General features: G+C 40.7%; 1 protein-coding gene across 1 annotated transcript; it reads right to left on the bottom strand.

Moving 5' to 3' along the window:
* Positions 1-1543: 1543 nt before the first annotated feature.
* On the bottom strand, positions 1544-24043 carry slc7a10a (solute carrier family 7 member 10a). The gene is made up of 11 exons (XM_056372497.1): positions 23834-24043; positions 17919-18123; positions 16727-16878; positions 7808-7933; positions 6999-7152; positions 6569-6692; positions 6005-6108; positions 5750-5846; positions 5458-5607; positions 3644-3821; positions 1544-3517 (listed from the first exon to the last, which is right to left on the bottom strand). Exons 1-11 carry the CDS (start codon positions 23934-23936, stop codon positions 3417-3419), a joined length of 1494 nt encoding a protein of 497 aa, XP_056228472.1. The 5' UTR covers positions 23937-24043; the 3' UTR covers positions 1544-3416.
* Between the last annotated feature and the right edge of the window lie 267 nt (positions 24044-24310).

Raw genomic sequence — 24310 nt, 5'->3', positions numbered from 1 at the left:
CTTATTTTTTACTAGGTATGTTGAGCTATTTTATTATATTTCATCTATCTATCTATCTATCTATCTTGGCAAAACGTTTTTTCATCATATATTATCAGTTTTAAAAACATATACGTGGATGGAAACTGAGACTGTGAGTCCTATAGTGAATCCTCTTACTCTGTTCACCTCCTCTTCCTTAAATCAAACCCTACCTGTCCTCTCCATGCAGCCTTTCGTCACTTGAATGAATCCACCTGTGCGCTCTGATTTTCATTCAGTGCAGTGAAGAATCTATGTGCATATCCAAGAAATGTTAGAAAGAGAGTCACTTGAGAAGACTGATTGTTTGTAGAGTCCTCCTCTTCAGTGGTGCCTCTGCAGTACTGCTGACTGCACACTGGCCACAGCAGACATCTGGACTGCTGGTTTATTTCAGTGGAAAATCACATCTGTGCTGTGGAACTTTGACAGGACGTTAAAGCAAAGACCTCTATTCTTCAGTCTTCAGTGGAGATCTATACTAGTTCTTCTTCATATTTCTCTTTCTGCCTTGACAAACATTGAACTTGATTAAACCTGGTCACCTTGAGTGTGTAAGACCTTTTAAAAATAAAATTTGTTTAATTTTCGCTCAAATCAGTGAATTATCCCTCTATTATGGCAGGATACTGATACTGAACGTTAACGTCAAATAATCAGTGTAGGTATGTAGAGTATGAGAAATTAGCAAAATGTCATGCTCTGCCCCTGTGATACTTCCTGGACTCTGTGTTATTTCCTGTTTTGTTTTGAAATTACTTTCCTTATGTGTCTATTGTTCCCCAGTGTGTGTCCCACATCTGTGATCACCTGCTCTGCCCTAATGTGCTGCACCTGTGTCTTGTAACATCCTCACCGTTTGTGCATGTGTACCCCTCACTCCTTGGCAGTTTGTCTGCTCAGTTCTCCCATGTTCCCTCCTGTGTCTTTTTCGTGTTTTGACCCGGGTGCCTGTTACTTTGAACTTTTCCACCTTTTGAGCTTGGATTTAGTCTTCCCTGCTGCCTGAGAATGGAGTTGTTGGTATTTTTGATCCTGCCGTATTTTGAGGCTGCAGTTTTGGCCCTTGTTGGCTGCACCATTGAGTAAGCTTGTAGTGTTTCCTTTGTTGAATCGATCTTTCAACTGCATCTGTTGGTTTTGGTGTGTGCACTTCTTCCCTTGTGGTCTGGGCTACACTGTGACACAGATACCAAATTCTGGTTGACTTTTATCTGCAGCATAGCGTGTCAGTACTAAATAAACCTTCCTGATGTGTTTCCTTTTAAATTGCTCTTGCTAATTCCTACAAATATTTGGCAAACTGCCTACAAACTAGAGTCTTGTATTTTCCTTGGAGATTTTGAACCTTTATTATCTTCTTTTTTTCTTAATTCCTTGTTTCTTGTATTACGTAATTCTCCAGCTTTTTTTATTGTGTTTTTTGATTGTTTATGGTTCTCAGGTCTCCTGGAAAAGAGTTTAATCTCAATGAGACTGCTTGATTAAATAAAAATGAATGAACTTTGCCCCTCACCCCAAAAAAGGTTATGCTTCTCAGAATTTGCTATATTTAATAAGCAATTACATTGTTATTCTTGTACAACTTTACACTCTTTTACAAAACACAGAGGTACACCCATCAATTGTACAGTATGTATCACAACATGTCTGTGGAATGATCTTTGTACGAGTCCGTGGCGCATTTTTTTTTTCCTTTACACAGTATTTACAGATCTCAACTGAGCTAACAACGCCTGGACATTGCGGACAGACATGCGTGTTAAAAGTGTGCGTCTGTGGATTTGAAGCAGGGGCAAATTCCCAGCACCTGCTGGCCTAGAAAAGTGTCAACCTTCTGGTTTACACTATGTTAAAAAGGCCAACCCTTCATATGTTCTGGTCTATGCACAACATAAACAGCTCATACCCAAGCACTATAAGAGATTACTCAAATACATGTCAACACCGATATCTCTGGAGCCACAGTAACTTAGCATACTGTGTTATTATGACCCAACTGAAATACTAAGTTGACTCCAAATTATTTTGGTCAAATTGATCTCTTTACTAAATTTATAATATCCCTACCATAAGTCAATATATTGTCAACTGGACAACAGAAAGTGGTCATGCAGGTCAATGGGACTATGATTATTTCAACCACTTTATATCAATAGTATCACAATAAGTCAGTTGATCTATAAAAAGTCACTGGGCATGGAGTTATTGTAGTGTTGATGTGTCTTTGGGGATGTGGGAACGGGCCCATGCACAAGTAAACATCCTCTGCCAACCATCCACCTATCTGTAAATATGGTTTCCGCTAATGTTGCCCAACAACATGTTTATGGTAAGTACTGTATCATAACAGCAGGAGAGATATGGGAAATCTAACAACTGTCTTGGCAGGTCAAACACCTTGTGAGAGTTCACAGTGGCATTCCCAGAGATCCGATCGTTTCCAAAGCGCCAGAGGCTTGTATCTTCCACTCAGAGACCAAAGAGACTGGTGAACATTAAAAACTGGAAAAACAGTCTGTTATCACGTGTTGTAACAATGCAAAGAGAATTGACCATTCTTCAAGCAGAAGTCGCAAACTGTGACCCTCCTGTCTCTCCTGTCCTGTAAATATTGCTGGGAAAGATGAGTGTCATTGTGGACGACACCGCTCTAATGACAACATGAAGGCACCTGCAGTATCTCTCAAGAGTAGTAGTAGTGATTTAACAAGAGAGAACAGGGGGTGTAAAGTAAAAAGAATGGCCAGGTACTGTAGCTAGGCAGAGGTACAGACAGAAAAATACTCATCCACAGTTGACAAACAGTAAACAACATGTGAGCAATTAGTGAAACAGAGCTGGAGATAGCAGCAGTAGTAGAGAAATATTGCTAAGGGCAGAAACTGCTTGCATATTTACCTCATAAAAGTTATTATGCACTCAAAATACCCGCACAAACCAATACTATATACCAACACATACATTTCATAAGGCACATTAGCACAAAGATTTAAGGTAATAAAACTACTATGAAGATCTTGGAGGTGAAGCAGAAAATGGCAGATGGAAGATCCTTGAGTGAGTAGAAGGGAGAAGATGAGATGAAAATCTGTATGAAAGAGAAAACTTGGCAAACTGGTGAGGAGAATGGTTGGACAGTACTACCAAACCAACAAATAAAAACTCATGCCCCAGCTTTAGAGCTTAACATGCTAATGTCCTAAACATAACTGTCCGCTTCTTTTATACTGGGACTTAATTGCGGCCCCATTCGGGCTGCACCTATGCGAGAACACAGGCAAAACCATCTCTTCACCATTCACAACCGGACCAAACAATATGAAAAACTGCAATGCAAAAACTGGATGTACAGTTGTTGCCGTAAAAAGGGAGTTCCTGGTTGACTGCACTGCTCAGTCAATGGCTTTGGAGGCAGTGAGTGGTTCAGTCTCTGAAGGGTCTTCCTGAGGAAACACCACATAACACACTTTCTGGCCCATGTATGTGAGTCTCTCTGCAATACGAAAGACAACAAGAGGTGTTTTAATTTCAGCAACTGCTAACATATTATACTTTTTTATAATATATATTTTTTAAATATCATTTGATTATGTATTCTACAGTGGCACAGACAACTCACCAACTAGCCTGTAGATCCATTTGGGTTTGTCCTTACACCTAACCCCCACAAAGTACACAGGGACTCCGGTCAGCATGATGACCATACCCAGGCCACAAACCACTGGCTCAGAGTACAGACTAAAGCCCAGCAGCACAGCCCAGAAAATCATGTAGGTGATGGGGATCAACATGTTGACCTGCACATGATAAAAACAGACATATTTCAACACAATGTTTCTGCATATACTATAGGCTACTGTATACAAGTATAGGGTTGGGGTAATATAGCCTATAATTTAAACAATTAATGGGACAAAATTATTGACAATTGTTTATATGTTTATTATTTTGACAAATAAAATCTGCACGTATTCTGCCCATCATATCACACACAAATCACTTGAGCTTTAAGACACAAGGGGGCGCCACAATACTATCCATGACCATGAAGACAGTAAATGACAAACTGTCGCTAATTAAGCTCTGTTTCCTGTGACTAATGAACTAATAGTTAACGTTTGGCTTCACAGACCGACCGGACACGCTGCTGCTCAGCTGAGGTGATGAGCTTCAATATCATTATGTTGGGTTTAAATGAGGTCAACGGTGTGGGGAGATTTGAAACGCCGTGAACAGCAGTGAAGCCCCATGTTGTCCTGTTCAGATGTTAGGAGGCCAGCTAATGCTAGCTGCAAACAGACCTGGGCCAAGACAGAGCCTATAGTAGGTGGGACAGAGTGGCGTTAATGCTAATTTTCTCTGACCGAGCATGTTGGAAACACAGCTTGTAGAAATGTAGCTGATTAACATTTATTGGCTACAGCTGCTTCACCTGCTAATGACTCCCCCAGCTGGCTTAATGCGCAAACTAGAAACTAAATGATGCTAATGTTGCCCTCCTCTGTTGTTTGTTTGCCTTGTTACAAAATGCGGCCTAAAGAGTAGTAAATGTTGACATTTAGGGAAATGGTCAGTACGTAATTCATGCAAAGGTGAGCTTATCATTACATTTTGTATCCTGAGTTTAATATACAGCTCTAAGGTTTTCATACAATCCAATGCCATTTTAACTATCACTGCTAGTTGTCAGTAATGCTCAATAAGTAAATGATTGAATTACTGTATGCACATTTGGAAGAAAATTTCACCTTTCGCCCTCGCACCCTTTGGACTTACGTTGAGAATACAAATTAAATGTTATAATTTCCTAATTACAGATTATTAGATGAAAAGGGGATATTGTCACAGCTGAAACCAGGAACACAAGGGAAGGAACCCAAAGGGAGATCCAGAGGCAGGACAATGCCGTGAAGATACTTTAATAAAGAAAAAACAGGCTTAAAGGTAAGTGATTGATGACCCGGCAGATGACCGGAAAGGCAGGCGTTCAAGCAAACAACAAACAAGAGCCTTCTCACAAGGGAACATTCAGGGAACAAAAGCAGACAAACTGAACAAGAGTGAGGGGAACATGGAGACTAAATACACAAGGGAGGCAAGAATAGTTGTGCATGGGTGAAACTAACCAGGACAGGACAGAGGAGGGAATCACGAAGGTGCGAAACACACAGGGGCACGAAGTTAAACAACCATGGACACATAAGGTTAAGTCATTTCAAAATTATACAGGAAAAAAAAAAACAGAGTCCAGACAGGAAGTAGCACAGAGGGCAGATTGTGGCAGATATATGAGTGGAACAGTTTTGGCAAGGAGGCACTGGTTTAGTTAATCTGCAGTAAACTGCAGAGAGCTGTGACTTGATGGTTAAACAACATTATATTATGTCTTCAACAAGGTCATGGAAAAATACCCTGAGTTAAATGTTTCTGTACCTTGATGGGTCTGGCTAGGTTGGGTCTCTTCTTGCGGAGGTATAGGAGGCCAGCGATGGTTACCCCATAGGACAGATAGTTGATAAAGGACACATAGTTGATCAGGTTGTGCATTTCTCCAATACACAGGATGACTATTGTGGCAGTGCACTGTGGGACATGAACACAGGCACAAAGGTCAAGTAGGTAGGTACTTTCCAGTGGAGTATTGCTACTGTCTGTGGCCACCCTTTCTGCTCAGTGTCATTGTGAGGCTTGACAAAGTAGACAAAACAGGGAGAGTAGTACTTACACAGACAAGCAGGGCAGGGATTGGAGTGCAGTTCTTTAGGTGGATCATAGCCAGCAGATAGGGCAGATGACCCTCTCTGGCCCCCGAGAAACACAATCTACAAATAGACAGACACATTCTTAGATGTGTGTATGGTCAGGTTTACTGTATATGCTAGGAGTAACTCCGATCACCCTTAGTTTTATTTTGAGATAAAATGACATTTAAAGGTTTAGCATGTAGTATACGCCAAAGCAAAGTGTGGGCGTGTTCTACCTGGAGGAGGTAAACAGATATCCGTTGATCCCTCCAAAGGTGGACAGTGCTACAGAGATTGGCATCACCCAGGAAAACATCCCCAGCAGCTTTTCCCCGAAAGTCTGGAACAACACAGTGAATAATGAGTCAGATTTTCCAACCATTAATTGTTTCATGATTAATTTCACTAAGAGATGGGAGCTCCATTTTGAACACCCTGTATAGCTATATCAGACTGTGGCTGCACATACAAGGTTTGAGTGTGTGACAGAGAAAATTGTTCAGATATTTTCTGAAACAGGACACAACTCATATTTCCAGTCTGCCAGAGTAAGGTACTCACAGACTTCCCTCATATGACTGCTAACCCATATGACTCTTTTACCTCTTGGACATGAAAAAAACTTTTATCTTATTGACTGATTGGTTAAATTTCTGATTGAGATACTGTCTCATCCTATGATTCTCAGCTTCAAAAGGCTGTCAGATGTTATACATTTCTATACAAATGTGCCTCTTGTTAAGATGTATATAAACTGCTGTATATGAAACATCCATTCATGGAGATTGAGGGCTGCTTACCACTGCCACAGCATTGGAGGCCAGCAGCTCCTCAGGGGTCATGGAGGAGAAGTAGGCAATGTTGGTCATAGTGTAGACCAGGGTCACCAGTGGGATGGAAATGTAGATGGCACGAGGCAGGTTCCTCATTATAAGAAAAATAACAACAATTTAAGTAAGGATACTTCAAATGTTGTTTCAGCTTAAAAATAATTGCTGCAGGATCAGCAGCATTAAAGACATATAAAAATATAATAAAGAAAATAGTTGAGAATTAAAACTACTAATATTATTCTGAACTAAGTAAGTGAGGTGACATTATGTTTCACAGTGTAGATGTGGGTGTAATTAAATAGACCAATGTTGTATCTACTGTATATTAGCTTATGAAAAACTGAATATGAAATACTCTTGTATTGTTGTTACTTGTGTATTCTTGTGTGTGCCGTACTTGCGCGGCTCCACGACCTCCTCTGTGACATAGTTGAGGAAATTCCAGCCGCTGTAGGCAAAGGAAGCCTGGAGGAAGGCCAGAGCTATCTGCCCCACTGACGGGTCCTGACGAAACTCAAAGGCCGCGCTGGGCTTCAGGTAATCATAGTGACCTGGAGGCAGGTGAGAGAAAAGCAGTGAAAAGATCGTTGCCTTGTTTGGCTCATATCTAGTAGTAGAATAAATTATAAAATCCACAGTTTAATGGCTTCACATCATACTGAGAATAACGGCAGAGTATTGAGGTTTAACAGTTTCAAAGAGTGTTACCTCATCTTCATTGCAGATTTAAATGACTTCTGCCAAAAATATTAAATCGTTTTTTCACTATTTGTCATTATCTCATTAGTAGTTCCTTTTTTGATCTCATTGTATACATTGTTCACATTACATGCATTTTATTTGGATCCTTTTTTGTCTGTAGGTTTTACTGCTGAACTTTATCATAGTTCTGCTCTGTTGTAGGGGGATTTTTTTTATTAGCTCTGTATAATGTTTTTCTACTATCTATCAGTATTTGTTAAATTATCAACAATGTTTCTTCCTAGTTACACAACATTTTGAAATCTTTTTTTCTTTATCTTGCTATAGGTAGTTAAATTTTAAACCATTGCTGTAATTTCGAGGAATAGTCTCACCACTGTGTGTGTGTGTGTGTGTGTGTGTGTGTGTGTGTGTGTGTGTGTGTGTGTGTGTGTGTGTGTGTGTGTGTGTGTGTGTGTGTGTGTGTGTGTGTGTGTGTGTGTGTGTGTGTGTGTGTTTGTTTACCTGTACAGATTTGGACCAGTCCTACCACTATGATGAGTGCCAGAGCGAGGAGTTTTCCTATAGTGAAAACATCCTGTATCCTCGTTGCCCAGCGCACACTGGAGCAGTTCACCCAGGTCAGGAATACTGCGCACACACACAAATACAAAAGGGAGAAAATAAATACACTTTTATGAAATAAACCTTAACCTCAAGGGAAAAGCAACAGGGTTATTTTTTTAACATAAAGCCTGAAGGTTCTCCCATCTCCACATTTTGTCATTACTTTATCACCATTCGTCCAGCAATCAAATGTTAAATTTTTAACGGCTGTATTAACTCATCGTTTTCTTTATGCCTGTCACTTCTACCTTGCTCCAATAAGACGTTTGTAAAAAATGCGCTGTACTTGAGAGAGTAAATGTTAACCATTTTGATTTCTAAGGTTTCATAGTGTGACATTTTGTGCAGGACACTAGCTTCAGCTCAATGAGGGCACTGAGAGTATTTTCTGTGTTGAAGGACGAGGACAATTTTAGCATGGTTAAACTTTAGATTGGTTAAACTTGCAGTCTCCAATACACTAGATTGGTTTCAGCAGTAATAATGACCTTATCTAATTATCAGCACTCTTTCTTAGTGCTGTCCTTAAACAAACTGTTTTTTGTGTGCATGCGCTGACGTGTATGCAGCATGTCGCAGTTACTCCTGTTAGTTTTCTTATTTTTCCAACATATTCGCTTTATTCTTTTTGCCATACTTGTTTAAAATTTTACTAGTAATTTATTTAATCTTTGCCCTCTCTAAACATGCTGGTAGAGTGTGTTCTGGTCTGTTTTTTCACTGTGGAATTACTTCTTCAGCTCCTTTTTTTGAATGTTATCATTCAGCAACAGTACAGTTGCGCAGCAACTCCAGGATTGCAGTAATTACACCAGAGACCAGTTGATTGCCTGTTTAATGGAAAGATACATGGATACGCAACAAGTAATTCAAAAGCAAAACTTTAATGTCATTTTTATTAAGGTAATTATTCCCCATTTCAAAAAAATAATAAATTATGCTGCACTTACAGAGCAACGACTGAAGCAGATCTTAAACACAGTCACTGTATACTCATCTTGTTTATGAGATTTCTGATTCTAATAACTCCCACATTCAATCTCCATATACAGGTATCATTGTTGGCAGTATATTAATACATTTGTGTTGTCACTATAAACATACTGTATATGCCTGTGACAGTTCACACGGATAACATGTATTGTGGTGCCTCATGAAAGTGTAAGGTTTGTCTCACAGACTTCACATTCCTCTTTTGTCAGCACACACAAGTAAAAAAGAAAACATCTTTCCTGAGCACTTCCTACCTCCTGTTTCCTACTTGCATTGTGTGTGCGTGTGTGTGTGTGTGTATATATGCGCCTCTACCCAACACACTGGTCCCTAAGCCATTGTCCTTCACACTGACCCTCAGTTTTGCGTGTTTGCAAGTGCCACCATAACAAGGGCTGGCCGAATTCCAAGTGAGCCAAATGGAGCAAATGCAAGTGGCTCTCCAGTTGCCCTCAAACTAAAGTGCCAGCTTACAAATGAGACCTAAACCCAACAGGAATTGTGAGTTGGCTAGCACAGAGAAAGAATGAGAGAAAACTTTTGTGTGGTCTAAGTGTGAGGTGTGCTCTCTTGTACACATAATACCACACGACTCTGAAACAATATACCGTAAATACAAATATGAAGTTATGTTGTATTTTATGAGCCCCTTTCACACATTCCTTGTTACATTTCTCTTAAAGTTCTTGCTAAGTCAAACCTTTTTTTGGACATTTTGTAGTAGAACTCTAAATTAAATACTGTCACATAAAGGGTATAGTATATACAGGGGAAGATATTAAATACATGATGTTCTGCTTGAAGAACCCTTCAATAGATCGGTCAGTTAATTATCATATTTTATGCACAAAGAAAATCATATTAATAAACAATGAAATACTGTGAATGAACCAACTATAGGTTTTAGTGGAGGTTCTTCCCATGTCCCAGTCTGTCAAAATGGGTTTTCATCCAGTGTATTACACTTGTGGTGTCAACATAATCGATCACATGGCTTTCTAAATTTAACATAATTTCTTCCAAGTTATAGACAACCACAATCCCTTAAAAGCCTGATATAAAACTGGACCTGGTGTCTGTGTGTCTTTTAGGCTTTGTTCAGTGTAACAACTAGAGACCATCTTGTGATGGGATCACACCAGCTGCGACACCTGTCAACATGTTGACGTTCCAACCCATGAGTACCCCGTAGTCATTACTACATTATTACTTGAGTACTTAGTACTCATGTTCTTCATCTTCATCTTCCTCTCTGTATCATAGCTCTCTTCATTCACAGCAGCGTCCTGTTGGCTTGCTTTGCCACTCAGTGGTGGGGACGGGGCGTGTCCATATAAGGGATATCAATGTATACCCACTATTTTCTCATCTAATCAGTGATGTACCATATCAACAGGAAATCTGTGAAAGCTGAATGTGCCTTAAAGGGGATGGAATTTACATAATTCTTATAAACCCCTGCTCTGGCCTTTCTCCATTCACTGACCATTGCTCCTGCTTCACAGGCACTCAGAGATTAGGAAGTGGTTTAGAACGAAGTTTGTGTGTGAGCAAGATTGTCCGGACTCTCCACCTTTCATTACCCATTCTCTTGTCTCTCAGTTTTGTGTATCTTGTCTTTTGTCTTGTCTCTCTTTATCTTATCAAATGATTATATTTCTTAGTCTTTCTCCTGACCTTTCGCTCCTCCTTACTGTTACACACAAACACACTCTCTTGCAGGAGTGTGTGTGTGTGTGTGTGTGTGTGTGTGTGAGTGTGAGAGAGCATATATGGGCGGGGGTGTTATCAACCGTGTCATCCATCACTGGGTTCCCCTCCCACCACAGAAATCTAAACAAACTGCTTCCGCTGGCACGGGCACACTCACATACACACACGTGTGAATTTTTGGCAGGAGGTTTCGGTGGCACCGGGCAGAGCTTTCTCTCCCCTACAACACCACTGTGTTTTATAGTCCATTACCCGAGGAGTGTTACATGCATTTCCGTTCCTGTGGAACCCCCCACCATCTCCCCCAGCTTCCCTCTGTGTTAACCCTGACAGGAAGGAGGTGCCAGCAGGCTTTGAATGTGTCAGCGCAGGTAAATCTGTGTCCTGCCATCACGATTTCTATTGAAGGCTGCCTCAGCACTAGAATACTAAACTTATTGCTGCTTTTACTTTTAATGGATTCTGATCCCAACTCAGTGCAGATTTATCAGGGGCCTTCAATCTCAGGAACGCCTCCTTCTGGTCCAGGATCTGATCCCTGGAGTCACTGAACTGGCAGTAACCTCCCAGCCCTGTCTGTCCACCACAAGGTCTCTGACACCAGAATCCCCTCAGACTACAGTAAATGTACAGGATTTAGTCTGGATGAAATAATGCAGAGACATGCTGACAACTAACACAGTACAGTATGATTAAAGAATAGGGGTAAATAAAAGGAAAGCTGCATCCGGTCGCTAATTTTTCTGTATTTGATTCCCAGTCGCACTTCAACTCTCTTATTTAAAGTAGATCTAGCTGAGACTGCACAGACCTGCAGATAGATGTGACAGCACAAAAGTATACATTTCAAATAATGAAGATCAGAGTGGATTTGTAAAAGTAACGAAAATTCATCTTTGAAAAATCTCTATTACCATAGTTTTTTTTTCAATAATCAATATAGCAAATATGAAGAATAAATAAATCACCTAATGAGAATATCATAGAGATACACAATTTATAAACTAACAGTCTTTTGACTTGAGTTATTTGTGTTTTACAGTTTTCCTCTGGGGCGTTAACTAAACCAGAGTGTCCACTTGTTGCAACAGCAGAAAAAGTTCAATTCCAACAGTAATTCCTGCATGACAGGAACAGACATCTCACAGAGCTGTGTGTAGACATGTCTATGAATAACAGGCAGACGCTACAAAAGTGACACTCTTTCATACAAGGTATAGGTAGTATTTTTTATTTTTTTTGTTTTGCCATGACAGAGCAAAGGTGCTAAAGAGATTCAAAGCTCTATGTGCATTATGTGACGACCTCAGGTCATCCTTACCCCCAGAGTCACTTTTTGTTCTTTTTTTTTCTTTTTCAATGAACCACTCTGGTTTTTCCATCTGCAGAGCAATTGTAGCCTTTAGTCTGGTGACTGATCATGATCCCTCAATCAAACTCTAAATGAGTTTGGTGCAGCTCTTGATATAACAAGTCCGGCATGGTCATGGGAATCTGCCAACGTTAAATTTAAATCACTCCTACACACTAAAAATTTATTTGCACATGATCTCTGTATATGTTCTTAGCCTGCATACTGCACATTGCTTCCTTCGTGTCTATGCTGTACCTATAGTTATTTTGTTGTTCTTTTTCAAACACCCATAAAAGGTAGAACAACGGCACAACTTAAGGCACAGAGGAATGATATGACACACTGTGTGCCTGTTATGCGTACTCAGCTTTTTTGAATATCTTTTCGAAGCAAATCAAAACTAAAAGTTTTTGTAAATGGAAACATTTTTTCCAGTAAAAAAGAAAAAGGAAATTTAAAGTACAGTGACCAGAATCCATTAAAAAAGGTTTTCCAATGTAGGGCTCTCTGCAGGTCAAGGGGTTAAAGTGCCAGCCATGAACCACAGCCTCTCCAAGTTCACAGACAGCAGAGGACCTTTGTCGCATGTCCTTATTTTTAAATTGGCATATAATATGCTAACTAAATTTGAAAATTAAAGTGCATTATATCATGTGATCTTTATTCATATCAATTAAAATTAAACTGAAATGGGTAATGAGGTTTGTTTTGTGGAATATGTCAAAGACATCCTTCCAAACCAGTGGGAGAGATATAACATCTGATTGGCTGAAACATACTACTACTCCCTCTCTTTCTACCACTGCTGCACCACCACACTGACGTGGTAAAGACTTGTGCTGACTGAAATCAGCACCCTGCTGCGCCGGAATGAACAACAGAAGCTGATATCTCTGTATGACTAAGTGAGGGTTGAGGTGTGTATCCCTCCTGCTTTGAAAATCATCACATTTCTGGTGATTGTCAGTTATGATGTGAATTTTATGATGCTCGGGTCAGTGAAACTGTCCACAATCTTTCATATTTTCAAGAAATAATACATTTATTTTTATTGCTTATTGTTCACTGTCTGGAACAAGTGATGAATATTTGACAAAGTAAAAATGGGTTTACAGAGTTAATCTCCTGTAATGGGTGTTCTAGAGATATTACTGTGCTTCTCTGTGCTGTCCAGTGCTCCTATTCTTAGATGAACACAACCAGCCCACAACTGGACCTGTCTGGTTTTCGCACTCTCGCACACACACACACACACACACACACAACACACACCCCCCTCGGTCACTTGTGACTCTCACGCAGTACACTCTGCAGGGGAGGAAGGACAGGGGACACATATCTAGGCTGACTCACATTCATAAACCCTTAACTGAGAAAAGTTCAGTTGACATAACAGGGGCTTCAGTAAGACTCAGCAGTGCAGAACAACATTTAATCCAGTTAATCTCCTCGAGTGTTTCAGAAAAACATTGCCCTCAAAGTGCTGAAAAAAGTTTACATTTTATCTTTGACAGCCAAGATACTCAACTTTCCTAAAATGACTTAATACTGATCTCCAGTTTTGCTAATGCCCTGAGGGCAAGTTATGAATGATTTGACAGGTTTTTATCTTCTGTGGGTCAGTTTATGGAGCTTGGTTCATGGTCCTGAATTTGTTCAGAAGCATTTATGATGAACACAACTGCAGAGCGACTCACTGCATACAGCGCTGCGTAAACCTCAGGCTAAAAGAATGTATGACCTGAATGTAAATAGCAGTCCATCCTCTGCACTCAGAAAAGGCTGTTGGTGGGGATTACAATAATTATTCCCACATGGTAGCATAGTGAGCTGACTAAAAGTTTATTATTTACACCACTAGTTTTTGGAGGAGTGACACGTCTCCCTTCCATGAACCTTCTTGTGGTGTTTGAGGGTGATGGAGCGACAGTGAAAATACTTATCAAACTTTTAACATCAAGTTCTCTCATCCATTATTCTTCTCCATCTTTGTCAGAGTGCTGTGGAACCTGACACTTTCACAACCCACTCAAAGGTTCAGACATAAAGACTGGAGCTGACGTAACTGCTGATCACAGATGGACGACTACAAAGTCCCTGTGACTGTAGGTCTGAAGTGTGATGCTGTGGACCAGAGAGGAGGATGGGGGTGGTACCAAACAGCCAATAGGAAAATCAAACAGCCAACCAGAATGTCATCTGGCCAATTGGATCCCCCATCATTGATGTGCAAGGTGTCCTGCCCATTTCCTGTTTCCATGGTGCTCAGTGACAGGAGCGTCACGGTAACCACTGTGAAACAATGCACAATGGCGTAGACACACCCTCTCATTAGCGGCGTCCTCAGAGGCTGGCACCATTATGTAGTCTGACACTGATACTGACACACATACACACAAAAACTCGTACCACACTCAAAAGCACAACACATAAACACACTCACTCACTAAGCAGCACTTGTAACATTCTGTTTCCAAAAATAGTGGAGGTGCGCTCCGTAAATGCTAACCTCAGCCTGACACATGCACGCTCCCTCACAGATAGCCGAGCCTCCCCTGTCTTTCCCTTTCTCCATCCAGTCCAGACAAGACCAAACCGGCTGGCTTGTCAAACAGATATACTGAGTCTGCTTTTGCCACTGGCTATTTAAATACATCATGGCCGACCATCACAGTATCATAATATCTTCAAGCCATGAGATTAAAGTATCTGGATCTGGTTTGAAGAGTCGGATTAACCCTTTGTGGTTTCATGGCCTTTTCCTTGTATATTCATAGAGCCAGGTGGGAACAGGGTGGAATACGGGGTGCTTCAGTTTTTCCAGCTGGATGAAAAGATTTTTAAAGACATTGACTCCTGCCTTCATCTTTGTCTCATTTGTTCCCTGAGCACATGCAATGTTCAATCAGTATTGCTTAAATGAAATGTAAGTTTGCTCTGACCGTTTACCCTAGACCTGAAGATCAGTTGCTTGTAACGCTGCTCTAGGAAAGGATGTTTGCTCTAACGTTACCTCACTGGAAGTCACTCGGGGGCATACAGTCAGGCGACCTGAATGTCGAAAGCAACATCAAGTCTGGAGTGTGATACTGTGAACCAAGATGTCGTGATGACAGAGTGCCAGCAAGCAGCCAAAGAGAAATGTAACCTCCACAGACTACCAACAAATCCATCAGCAATTCCTCCTCTGTTGATGCAAACTTTCTTCAGTCAAGAAAAGTCAACCTGTCAAAACCTGGCCAAGATTTCAGCCATCAACCAACTTCTCAGTTTGGAAACGTTGAGCTTCTGCCAGTTGCTGTCTAACAACACCAGACACCAGACCTGTTATTAAACATTTTACATCAACACAAACATGTCAAAGGTTTTACTGTGCTGTGCTATTATTTTTTGTTTAAAGAAAAAGTTCAACGTTTTAGGAAATATGCTTTCTTACCAAGAGTTCGATTAGACAATCGTTACCACTCTTACAATATCTGCCCTTAAAAGATTAAACAGCCACCAGGACATGGTTAGCTTAGCTTTGCATAAAGACTGGAAACTGATAAACAGCTTGACTGGCTCTGTCCCACGTCTGGGTGGGTGACCTGGCCAAAATACAATAGTTTGGCCGCATTTGACTGAAGCTACTGAGCAGAAAAAGCACTGCTATCGCCAGCTGCAGCTGTTTAACGGTTAACAATGGGCCGGTTATCAGTTAACGAACTTTTAAAATGATATATCTCATATAGCTCATCCATGAAATAAGCTCGTCAGATCACCCATCCCTTAGTCCAGAGGTAACAAAATATGCCTCTAAAGCTCACTCTTTAACACAATACATCTAAAACTGAAGTGAAAAAAGCAAGTTGTGGTTTAACATAGTGCAATGTGTCAAATAATTCTTGGCCAGGAACGGTGACTTCATTGAGTCTTGACAACTCCCTGACAACCCGAAATGTATATGTATATGGATAATATAAATGTAATATACAGCATATCAGCCGAAAGTGCCCAGCCCCTCAACAACATTGATGAGTTTAGACTTCATTAGTCTCACAGATCTTTGATTAAGACATTAATTGAATAATTCCTGACATTGTTTGCTGTGCCTCTCCCCATCACAGACGTAACACAATAGTGAACCTACACCGTAATGCTGCATTCCTGAGGTGAAAGGTCAAACATTTTCAGCTGTCAGGTTGTATAACGTACTCTGTGCATTATAGTGACAGCTCCTCTCCTTTCACAACTTTCAGGACATGTGAATTTGCATAGAATGTAGAGTGAGTACTACTGTGTTGATATGGCACAAAATGACTGACCGCATTTCAGAAATGTCACAGGGAAGGAAGCCCCGCCAAGGTTCTTTCCTACTTGAAATTCAGTCACTCTTTGGCATCTGACTTTAAATTGAATGAAAAGAAGCATCCGGTGTCTCCTGGCCTTTGCCTGGAAAAATCCCGCACTGCACAGGACTTTATGTGTTTTAACTCTCAGTTTGTATAGGATTAACAAAAGAACTCCTGTTGTGATTAGCATTAGCAGCAGTACTTACCCTGGCTGAACAGAAAGAAAAGAGCGCCACCTGTGGAAACTCAAGCTTCATCGATAGATAATCAGAGGGAAAAGGCTTGTGAGGCTGTGATACACTGATTCACAGATGATCTCTAGGAAGCGCAGTTCAGACCCATTATAGAAAAGCACAAACTTCATAGACTATTCATGACTGAAACTAAAACGAAGTTTCACAGGGTTTCTGGTTGTTTGTGACTCACAGATGCAGATGGTGGCGAGGAGTCTGGTGGCAATGTATGGAGGCAGGCAGTCCTGGAAGGCTGGTTGCAGGACGTAATTGGAGAAGGTGAGTGCGATGACAGCCAGTGTGGTTGGGTACATGATGAGGACGGCACTCCACAACAACAGGAAGCTTCAGGAAACAGGGACAAAGAGGAGACACTAAACTTCCTACATGAAAATTAACATTCCTTTGCACATACATTTTTTTATTTTTATTATTGAGATTAACATGGAGAAGTTGCTGCTACGCACTGTTGTGGGTTTACTGTTACTTTGACAGGGAAAAAGCCCTCTCCATTATTTCTCTATTACAGTCTGATGAGCGCTGGCCAGTACAACCATAGTTTGCTTGCTAAAGGGCATCTTTGCATTAGTTACAGGATGGCAGGAGGAGACAGACAGTGGACACTGTCGTAGCAACCAGACTAGAGTATACCTCATCTTATTGAGAATGACACTGCGACTTTTGACCACTCCTGTGACCTTTGGCTTCTTTTTGTAATATAATAATGGATAAATCCATAACCAACACAAAATATTCACATGATCTGCTAGAGTAGGGGTTTGTAGGATTTTTAAGCTGGGAAGGTGAGGTTATTGTTCTTTGGTTCTACCTACTGCTGGACATAGTTAATGCTGAGAAAAAGAGAGCTTGAGTTGCTGTAATGTACTACCACAAAGAAGGGAGAGAAGATGTCATTGAACGGAAAATGTGGTTTGTCTGTTTGTTGATGGACAGTGGTTTCACAGATATGTGTTTCACATCATCTCTTTTGCTGTTGCATTTTTTATATTATTTCCTGTTCTTTTTTTCCTGGCTCCTTCTAGTTCTTTTGATGTGGCACTTTGAATTTGTTTTACACGTGCAAACAAATGAGCTAAACAAAGCCACACAGGGCCAAACTAGTGCCTCCACAGGCATGCACACTGCAGTGCATGTTTGACCTTCCCAGACTTACAGTAACACTCTGATCAGCTGACATGTCACATGACCACATGAAAGTCACAAGACCTTCAGAGCTGATTGGTTCCAGACAGCCAGTCCTATTAAAGCAACCCTCTTGTGTATGGACCCTGGACTGTTGGCAGTCATTCATACCACGTTAGTTCAAGTGCTGAAAGGCCGAAGATCGTTGTGTGAAAAATGGACTGGACAAAAACAGTGCTTACCCCACCAGCCCTCCAAAGATTTCTGTCACGTATGAATAGTCTCCTCCAGACTTTGGGATAGTGACACCCAGTTCAGCATAGCACATGGACCCGAGGGTACATATCCCCCCTCCGCAAACCCAGACGATGAGTGACAGCCCCACTGAGCCTGCATGCTCCAACACTCCTTTAGGAGAGATGAAGATCCCAGAGCCGATGATGTTACCTTCGAAGAAACAAAGATTAAGATTAAGATTAAGGTTATTTACACTTGCCTATAAATAATTAAATACCCTGCAAAACAAGTCTACCTACGTTCACACATCAAGCCATCATACTTGAATTTAAATCATATTCTTCGTAACCCTCCAAACATTTACAAGCAAGTATTTTTCAGGTTTTCCTACTTAAGTAATCAGTTGTTTTATCTGAGGCTTGTCAATCCGCTTAATTACTCAGATGCACTATCTGTGTGCAGGTTTCAGAGACCTACACAAGGTTGAAAACTAAAATTTGGTTGGACAAAGAAAAATCACAATCAGCGAAGAAATCCCAAGAGACCTATTAAAACATCCCAACCATTTTAATTACATCTCTAAGGATTCTCTTCAGCTGACTTTTCTTTCATTTACTGAATCGTACAATCGCCAAAAACTACCTTATAATTACCTTTTTCTCTTTTATGGTGGACTGAACGTGTGTGTGAAACAGTTTTTTCTTTTAACATTTTTTTGTTTTATTATATTTAATATATATATTAAGTCTTTTATGGACAATGACAAATAATAAATGTAACGAAAAGACGAAAAGGCAACATATACACTAGTAAAGAAGTCAAGAGTCAGAGGTCAAAGCAGTCTCATGGTAGATATTGCAACTTTTTTCAGCTGGATTCTGGATGAGACTAAAGTCTACCAGAAAGAAAGTGCATGGTTCAAATGGAAAGAACAACAATAGTGAGACCAAAGCTTAAACACACATAAAGAAAAGGAAATTCTCTCCTCCTCTCACTTTGAATTGGACAACAACCCGTTTTGGCATTTTAGTCTTCATTTGGTAATAAGTGTAGTTGGATGTAGAGATGTTGTGACAGACATAACAGCACACACAGCCTCGTCTCAGTAGCCTGAAGCTCCGTTCTGTCCCCTCTGTTGTGTTATAGTGTAGGAAAATATCTACAGGGCTTCCTGTTGACTTATGTCCATTTCTTTTGTCAGATAATTGCATGAATATAAAATAGTAAATTTGCTCATACTGTACGTTCCACCTTTCCACCATCAAATCTTTGTTTTATGCTCATGACGTCACCTGACAACAATCATAAATACAGGTTCATGATAAAAACTCGTGCTACTTCGTGTGATTGCTTTTACCATTCAAATAGTAGAAACAGTTGAATTTTATTGTTGCTGTTATACAGTAACAAACCATCGTATCCGCGAAAGATGTCAAAAAAGTCAGTGTTTCTGAACAGATAAATTTACCCCGACTACACTGCAGCCCAAGGCAGAATTGTTGAGTCGCCATGAGTCATTGTTTTCCCACTGGGAGAGCAAAAACGCAGAACCACGCAGAAGTGCTACCTCAGACACTGTACTGAAGGATAATACACATGTACATTATGTACTGAATTGTCACTGAGATCTTACCAGGGTCAAAAAATGAACAAATAAAAAAATGGCTTCAGCACAATCCAAAGCAGCACAAACCATTACAGTGTACAATCAAAGTCACCCAGTGGCAATAAAACTAGCCAATTATCTTTGTTTAGCTTTGTTTTGTTTGTATTTTGTTTATTTGATACATATTTGCGGGATATCCTCGGTCACAAAAAGAGCCTTTTTTTATAACAGTACATTAAATGTTTCAAGTCTCCACTTGAAACATTTAATGTTAATGTTTATGAACATGTGTAAGCTTTTCAAAATATGTTATCACAGATCTATGACTGAATAATAATTTAAATAGGAGAAAAGTTTCAGCGAAGAAGTACTGTGAGAAGAATGGACCACTTTTGTTGTAATAAGATTTTGTCAGGGAAAAACATCCAAATGGTAAAAACCCAAAACAAGTTTTACTAATCTAATCAATTAAAAAGTATTTGGAAAGCTACCCAATCTGATAACACCTGACACCTAATTAGCTCCCTGGTGACCAAAACCGATCAGAAAAGCAACCACTGAAGTAAATACAGTTGTAGAAGGAAACTGTCATTACAGCTGCAGCTGCAGTTGTTTTACTTGTATAATCTATATTTAAACCATAGCAAACAACAGAAGAAACAGAAGCAACATTTGTCCCATTTGTGTAATGACACAATGATAATTATATTTTAAATGGAACTGGTTAAGCCAATTGCGCCTTGTGTGGAAACATAGCTCATTGAGGGCCTGTCTCAGCTGTCCCCCAAACAGGGATAAACAGAGGATCCCTAGTGGCTCAGTTGGCTAAGGCACATACTAATAAGCCACCATGTCATGAGTTCAGATCTATCCTGGCACTCATATGTCATCACCACTAGGAGAAGAAAAGAGAAAACAAAAACTGACAGCAGCTGTCCAAGCAACACTTTGTTTTGTACTGTCCGGCGTGTTTTTTCTCCTTTTGGAGAACTTTGGGACAAAGTTTGACTCTGTCCCCAATAACAGCTAAAATAGCTGCAAAAAGCCCAGTGAGGCACACCATCGCAGCCTCCCTGTTAGATCAGCTCTGAATACTCCCTAATGATGCAGTGCAATGGAGGAGGTCTGAACATCGCATTTATCACTGTCAGATTTGATTGTGGAGGCTGTGGTGAGATGCAGAGTGGTTACATAATGCCTATGTTGTGTTTGTTATGTCATAAAGTTTGGCATCACAGCTGAAAGCGTGAATCAGAGTCCTACTGACCCTCTCTGCCTCCCTGCACTGGCTGAGATTAATCACTATTTTATTCAATTCATGGAGAAGGGTTAAGAAATCTCTCCATCACCCTCCTGTATGAAACCGTAACAAACTGTGTGATAAAATGCTAAGACTTTCTCTGCCAAAGGGAAACGATCTGCAGGTGGTTGTTGGAGTGGAGGTGGAGGTGTGAAAATGTGGGAATATACTAATATGCCTCTTCCATATCATTAAGTCTCCTGTCATTTGAGACCCTGCCACGCCCTCCCACCGTGTAATAACCCCCTGCTTTCCCGCTTTTCAGCAACCCGACTCCTCCCCACCAACCTACTCACCTGCTCCCACTTCTCTAATCAGCTCTTAGTATTTGCACTGGCCCATTTCCACTCATTCCCTGCCAGATTTTCTACTTTGTGTCCTATGCTGTAGCAGTTGAGCCTTGCTTGCCTGATTTGCATACCTGCTCCATTTTTCTAGTTAGTCTGCCTGTCCTTGTCGGCTTCAGCTTGCAAAGCCATAACAAAGCTGTTTTGAACTTTTACCTGTGTCTGAGTCCTCCAAAACCTGAACCCGTGACACTTATATGTGTGATATAAGTGCGTTCAGTTTGGTTTAGATTATTGTCATTTGGTACATTTGGTACATTCTAGCTAAATGTAAGGAGTAGTAGTGTATTTAGCAGTTGCATGCAGTGCAGAAGTAGCCATGTGCACTGTCAGCCTCAATAGTGGGGCGAGTGGGGCGTTGGATATGTGAGTAGGCTGATCTGGTGGGTAGTAGCGTGACTCAAGTTGTTTGTGTGTACTAGCTGCACAGGCTTCACTCCATCTGTGCTTCACAGTAAAGACTTGGCAAGTGGTCGTTATTAACCTGAGTGATTTGAGCATTAAATTCACACTAGCAATAATGAAATTGACCAAATACTTAACTGCTGAAGCTCTCCGATATACTGAAAAGGTTCATCAGAGCTGTTGGATTATTTTGAGAGTTTAGCAATGGATTTTGTAAAATGAAAAAATCTGTCAAATGAACATGATACTAAGTTAAAATGGCACGCAAAAGAGTTAATATTAACTGGGACAGTATATGTTTTTTTTATCAAAGCACAATAGACTTGACCTTGGCTATTAAGATAAGCCACTAAAATAACATTACTGTTGAAAGTGCCACACATTTTCCCTTTCCTTTGTTTGAATGTCAGATTGTGCTTCATGTTCCACGTTCCACTGAGATCTCATATAGAAGATGTTTGTCATTTGTCTTGATGACAAAAACTGCCTCTCTTGTTCTGTATTAAATATTAATGTAGGTTTGTGTCTGTTTGTCAGTGAAATCCTTTTCCATTTGTTTTATATATTCATCATCATATATATGGCATAGAAAACATGAGGATCTGTGAGATGCAGGAACCACCAGTTCTATAGTCTATAATGTCCAACATCTGGCTTCAATTTGTCTTCGTTCGTTGTGCCATCTCTTTGATTTGGAGGGTTCGCCTACTTGTGGTTTACAACCTTATCATTTGTTGAAAGCGTGTGCAGAGGCACAGTGGAGACCTGTGGAAATAATTTATGTTTTCAGTGGCACATTCCTAATGTACCATGACATCTAACTCGGACTATGGACGCCCAGTTAAAGTCTGTCTTGTGACTCCCCCCCCCCCCGCCTCCCCCCCCCTCCCATTCTATGGCCACACATAGTCATACAGACTGATAAATGACGGCTGAAAAGTCAAAAACATGAGCTCATGTTCCAAGATCATCTTAAGCTGTAACTTCAGAGGCAAGAGCAATTTGTGAGGAATGTCAGGGACTGGGTGCAAAGCGATCGCTTTATCCATTCTCTCATTCAGCTGGTCTCCCAAATTTATGTATGTTTTGATATATTTTGAGTAACCTGGCAGAACATATGCAAATAGCAATGTTGATTTCTAAACAGCAGAGGTGCAAATGAACATTTAGTGTATAATAAAAAGGAGATGAGTTAAAGTGTCTGTAATAAACTAAACAAACTCTAAGAACATACTGTCTCATACAAAAATAACCTCCTGACTTCATGACAACATTCATGTCATTTCATTAAGTCGATAGCCATGTCCTCCCCCTGCCCCACAAACACAGAGGCTAGATGCTGGATGTATCCAGTCACAGGCCGTTTCTCAGCTGGCAGCTGCAGCGTGGGGAAGCCTCTGCATTAGTGTCAGATTATAACAACACATAAGGCACATCCTGTTTAGTTTATTGCTGTAAATGACGTTGTTTCCGTCACTGAATACTGTTAACATCGGTCAGAACATCCATTCATACATTTACAGGAAACTGAAACAACGCAACTTCCTGCCTTAAAACAGTCTTTACTTTCTGCGGCGGCATTTCTCTCTTATAAATTGCCTGCCGTGGAGCACGAGCACATTTTTGCTGCGGGTGTGTTATAATAGGATGATTGCAAGGAGGGAACAACATTAATGCCTTGCTTTACCCGGTGCACCGCTTGAGAAATTGAACCCCTAACCCCGGCAGTGTTAGAGCGTAACTGTCCCACAGACCCACATGGAGGCTGCGCTTTGTGTCTTTCAAGTTCAACATAAGAAGATCCAGCCACGTAGGCATGTCCATATTCAGATCATCACAGACTGATGCAACAGTTTCCTCACATTACCTTCAAACTCAGCAGTTTGAACTGGACCCACACATCAGAGGTGGAGTATCCGTGCGTAAAACCGACCTTCCGTGCGTTTTTGGCGGTTTTATGTCAGATTTCGATTTATCACTCAGAAACTGTAAGGACGCTGTAGGGGTACCTTACAGCGTCCTTACAGTAGACCAGGACCCGAACTAAAACGGACTCCTGCTGTGGCAGACTCTTGCTGTGTGCTGTGATATTGTAACTTAAACAGCAAAGCAAGAACTGCACATCCGCCACGTTACAGTAGTTATTCCGCCAGCCGGCCGCTCAAACACGTTTCCAGTTAACTTCTCCTTGCAGATGAATTCACCGTATCGACCAGCTCTTCATGAACACACTGTTTAAATCAAAAGCTGTCACACACTCACCGATGATAATGGCACAAGCGCTCAAAAGTCCAATTTCTTTTTTCAGAGTGACTCTGTCGCTGTTGGAGTTTTTATCCTTCTTCTTTTTCTCTTTGTCCTCCATCTCCTCCGCCTTGCAAATGTATTTCCTGCCGCCTCGGTCCGGTCCAGATACTGTACACTGAACCAGGCTCCGCTCTCCGACCTGCCCTTATAATGTAATGATGAACGGAGACATGCGCATGCGCACAACCCACCACCGTAGCCGCCACCTTGACTCAGGTAGGCTGAAGTAAAGTCGTGACAGGATAAAGGAGGCTCACACCTGTGGCTATAGGAAACAAAGAAACACAGAGGAAAATATTTACTTACTCATGTGTGTGTGTGTGTGTGTGTGTGTGTGTGTACATATATATATATATTATTCCTTTACATTTTAACCATGCTCTCCACCAATATAAAATTATACATGTGCGATTTTTCCTCCCCAGAAGAGAC

This window comes from Seriola aureovittata, chromosome 1 (assembly GCF_021018895.1).
Source record: "Seriola aureovittata isolate HTS-2021-v1 ecotype China chromosome 1, ASM2101889v1, whole genome shotgun sequence".
Taxonomy (NCBI): Eukaryota; Metazoa; Chordata; class Actinopteri; order Carangiformes; family Carangidae; genus Seriola; species Seriola aureovittata.
Note: the sequence above shows the minus strand (reverse complement) of the source record. Positions and strands in the feature narration are given on the sequence as shown.

What these genes read in the sequence shown, in the direction of transcription:
- slc7a10a (XM_056372497.1), bottom strand. Translation starts at nt 23,936, where the DNA reads ATGGAGGACAAAGAGAAAAAGAAGAAGGATAAAAACTCCAACAGCGAC. An exon ending in ACTGGTCCAAATCTGTACAG is followed by an intron (nt 7,153 to 7,807) that starts GTAAACAAACAC and finishes ACCTGCCTCCAG; the next exon opens with GTCACTATGATTACCTGAAG. An exon ending in ATGGATCTACAGGCTAGTTG is followed by an intron (nt 3,518 to 3,643) that starts GTGAGTTGTCTG and finishes TTCGTATTGCAG; the next exon opens with AGAGACTCACATACATGGGC.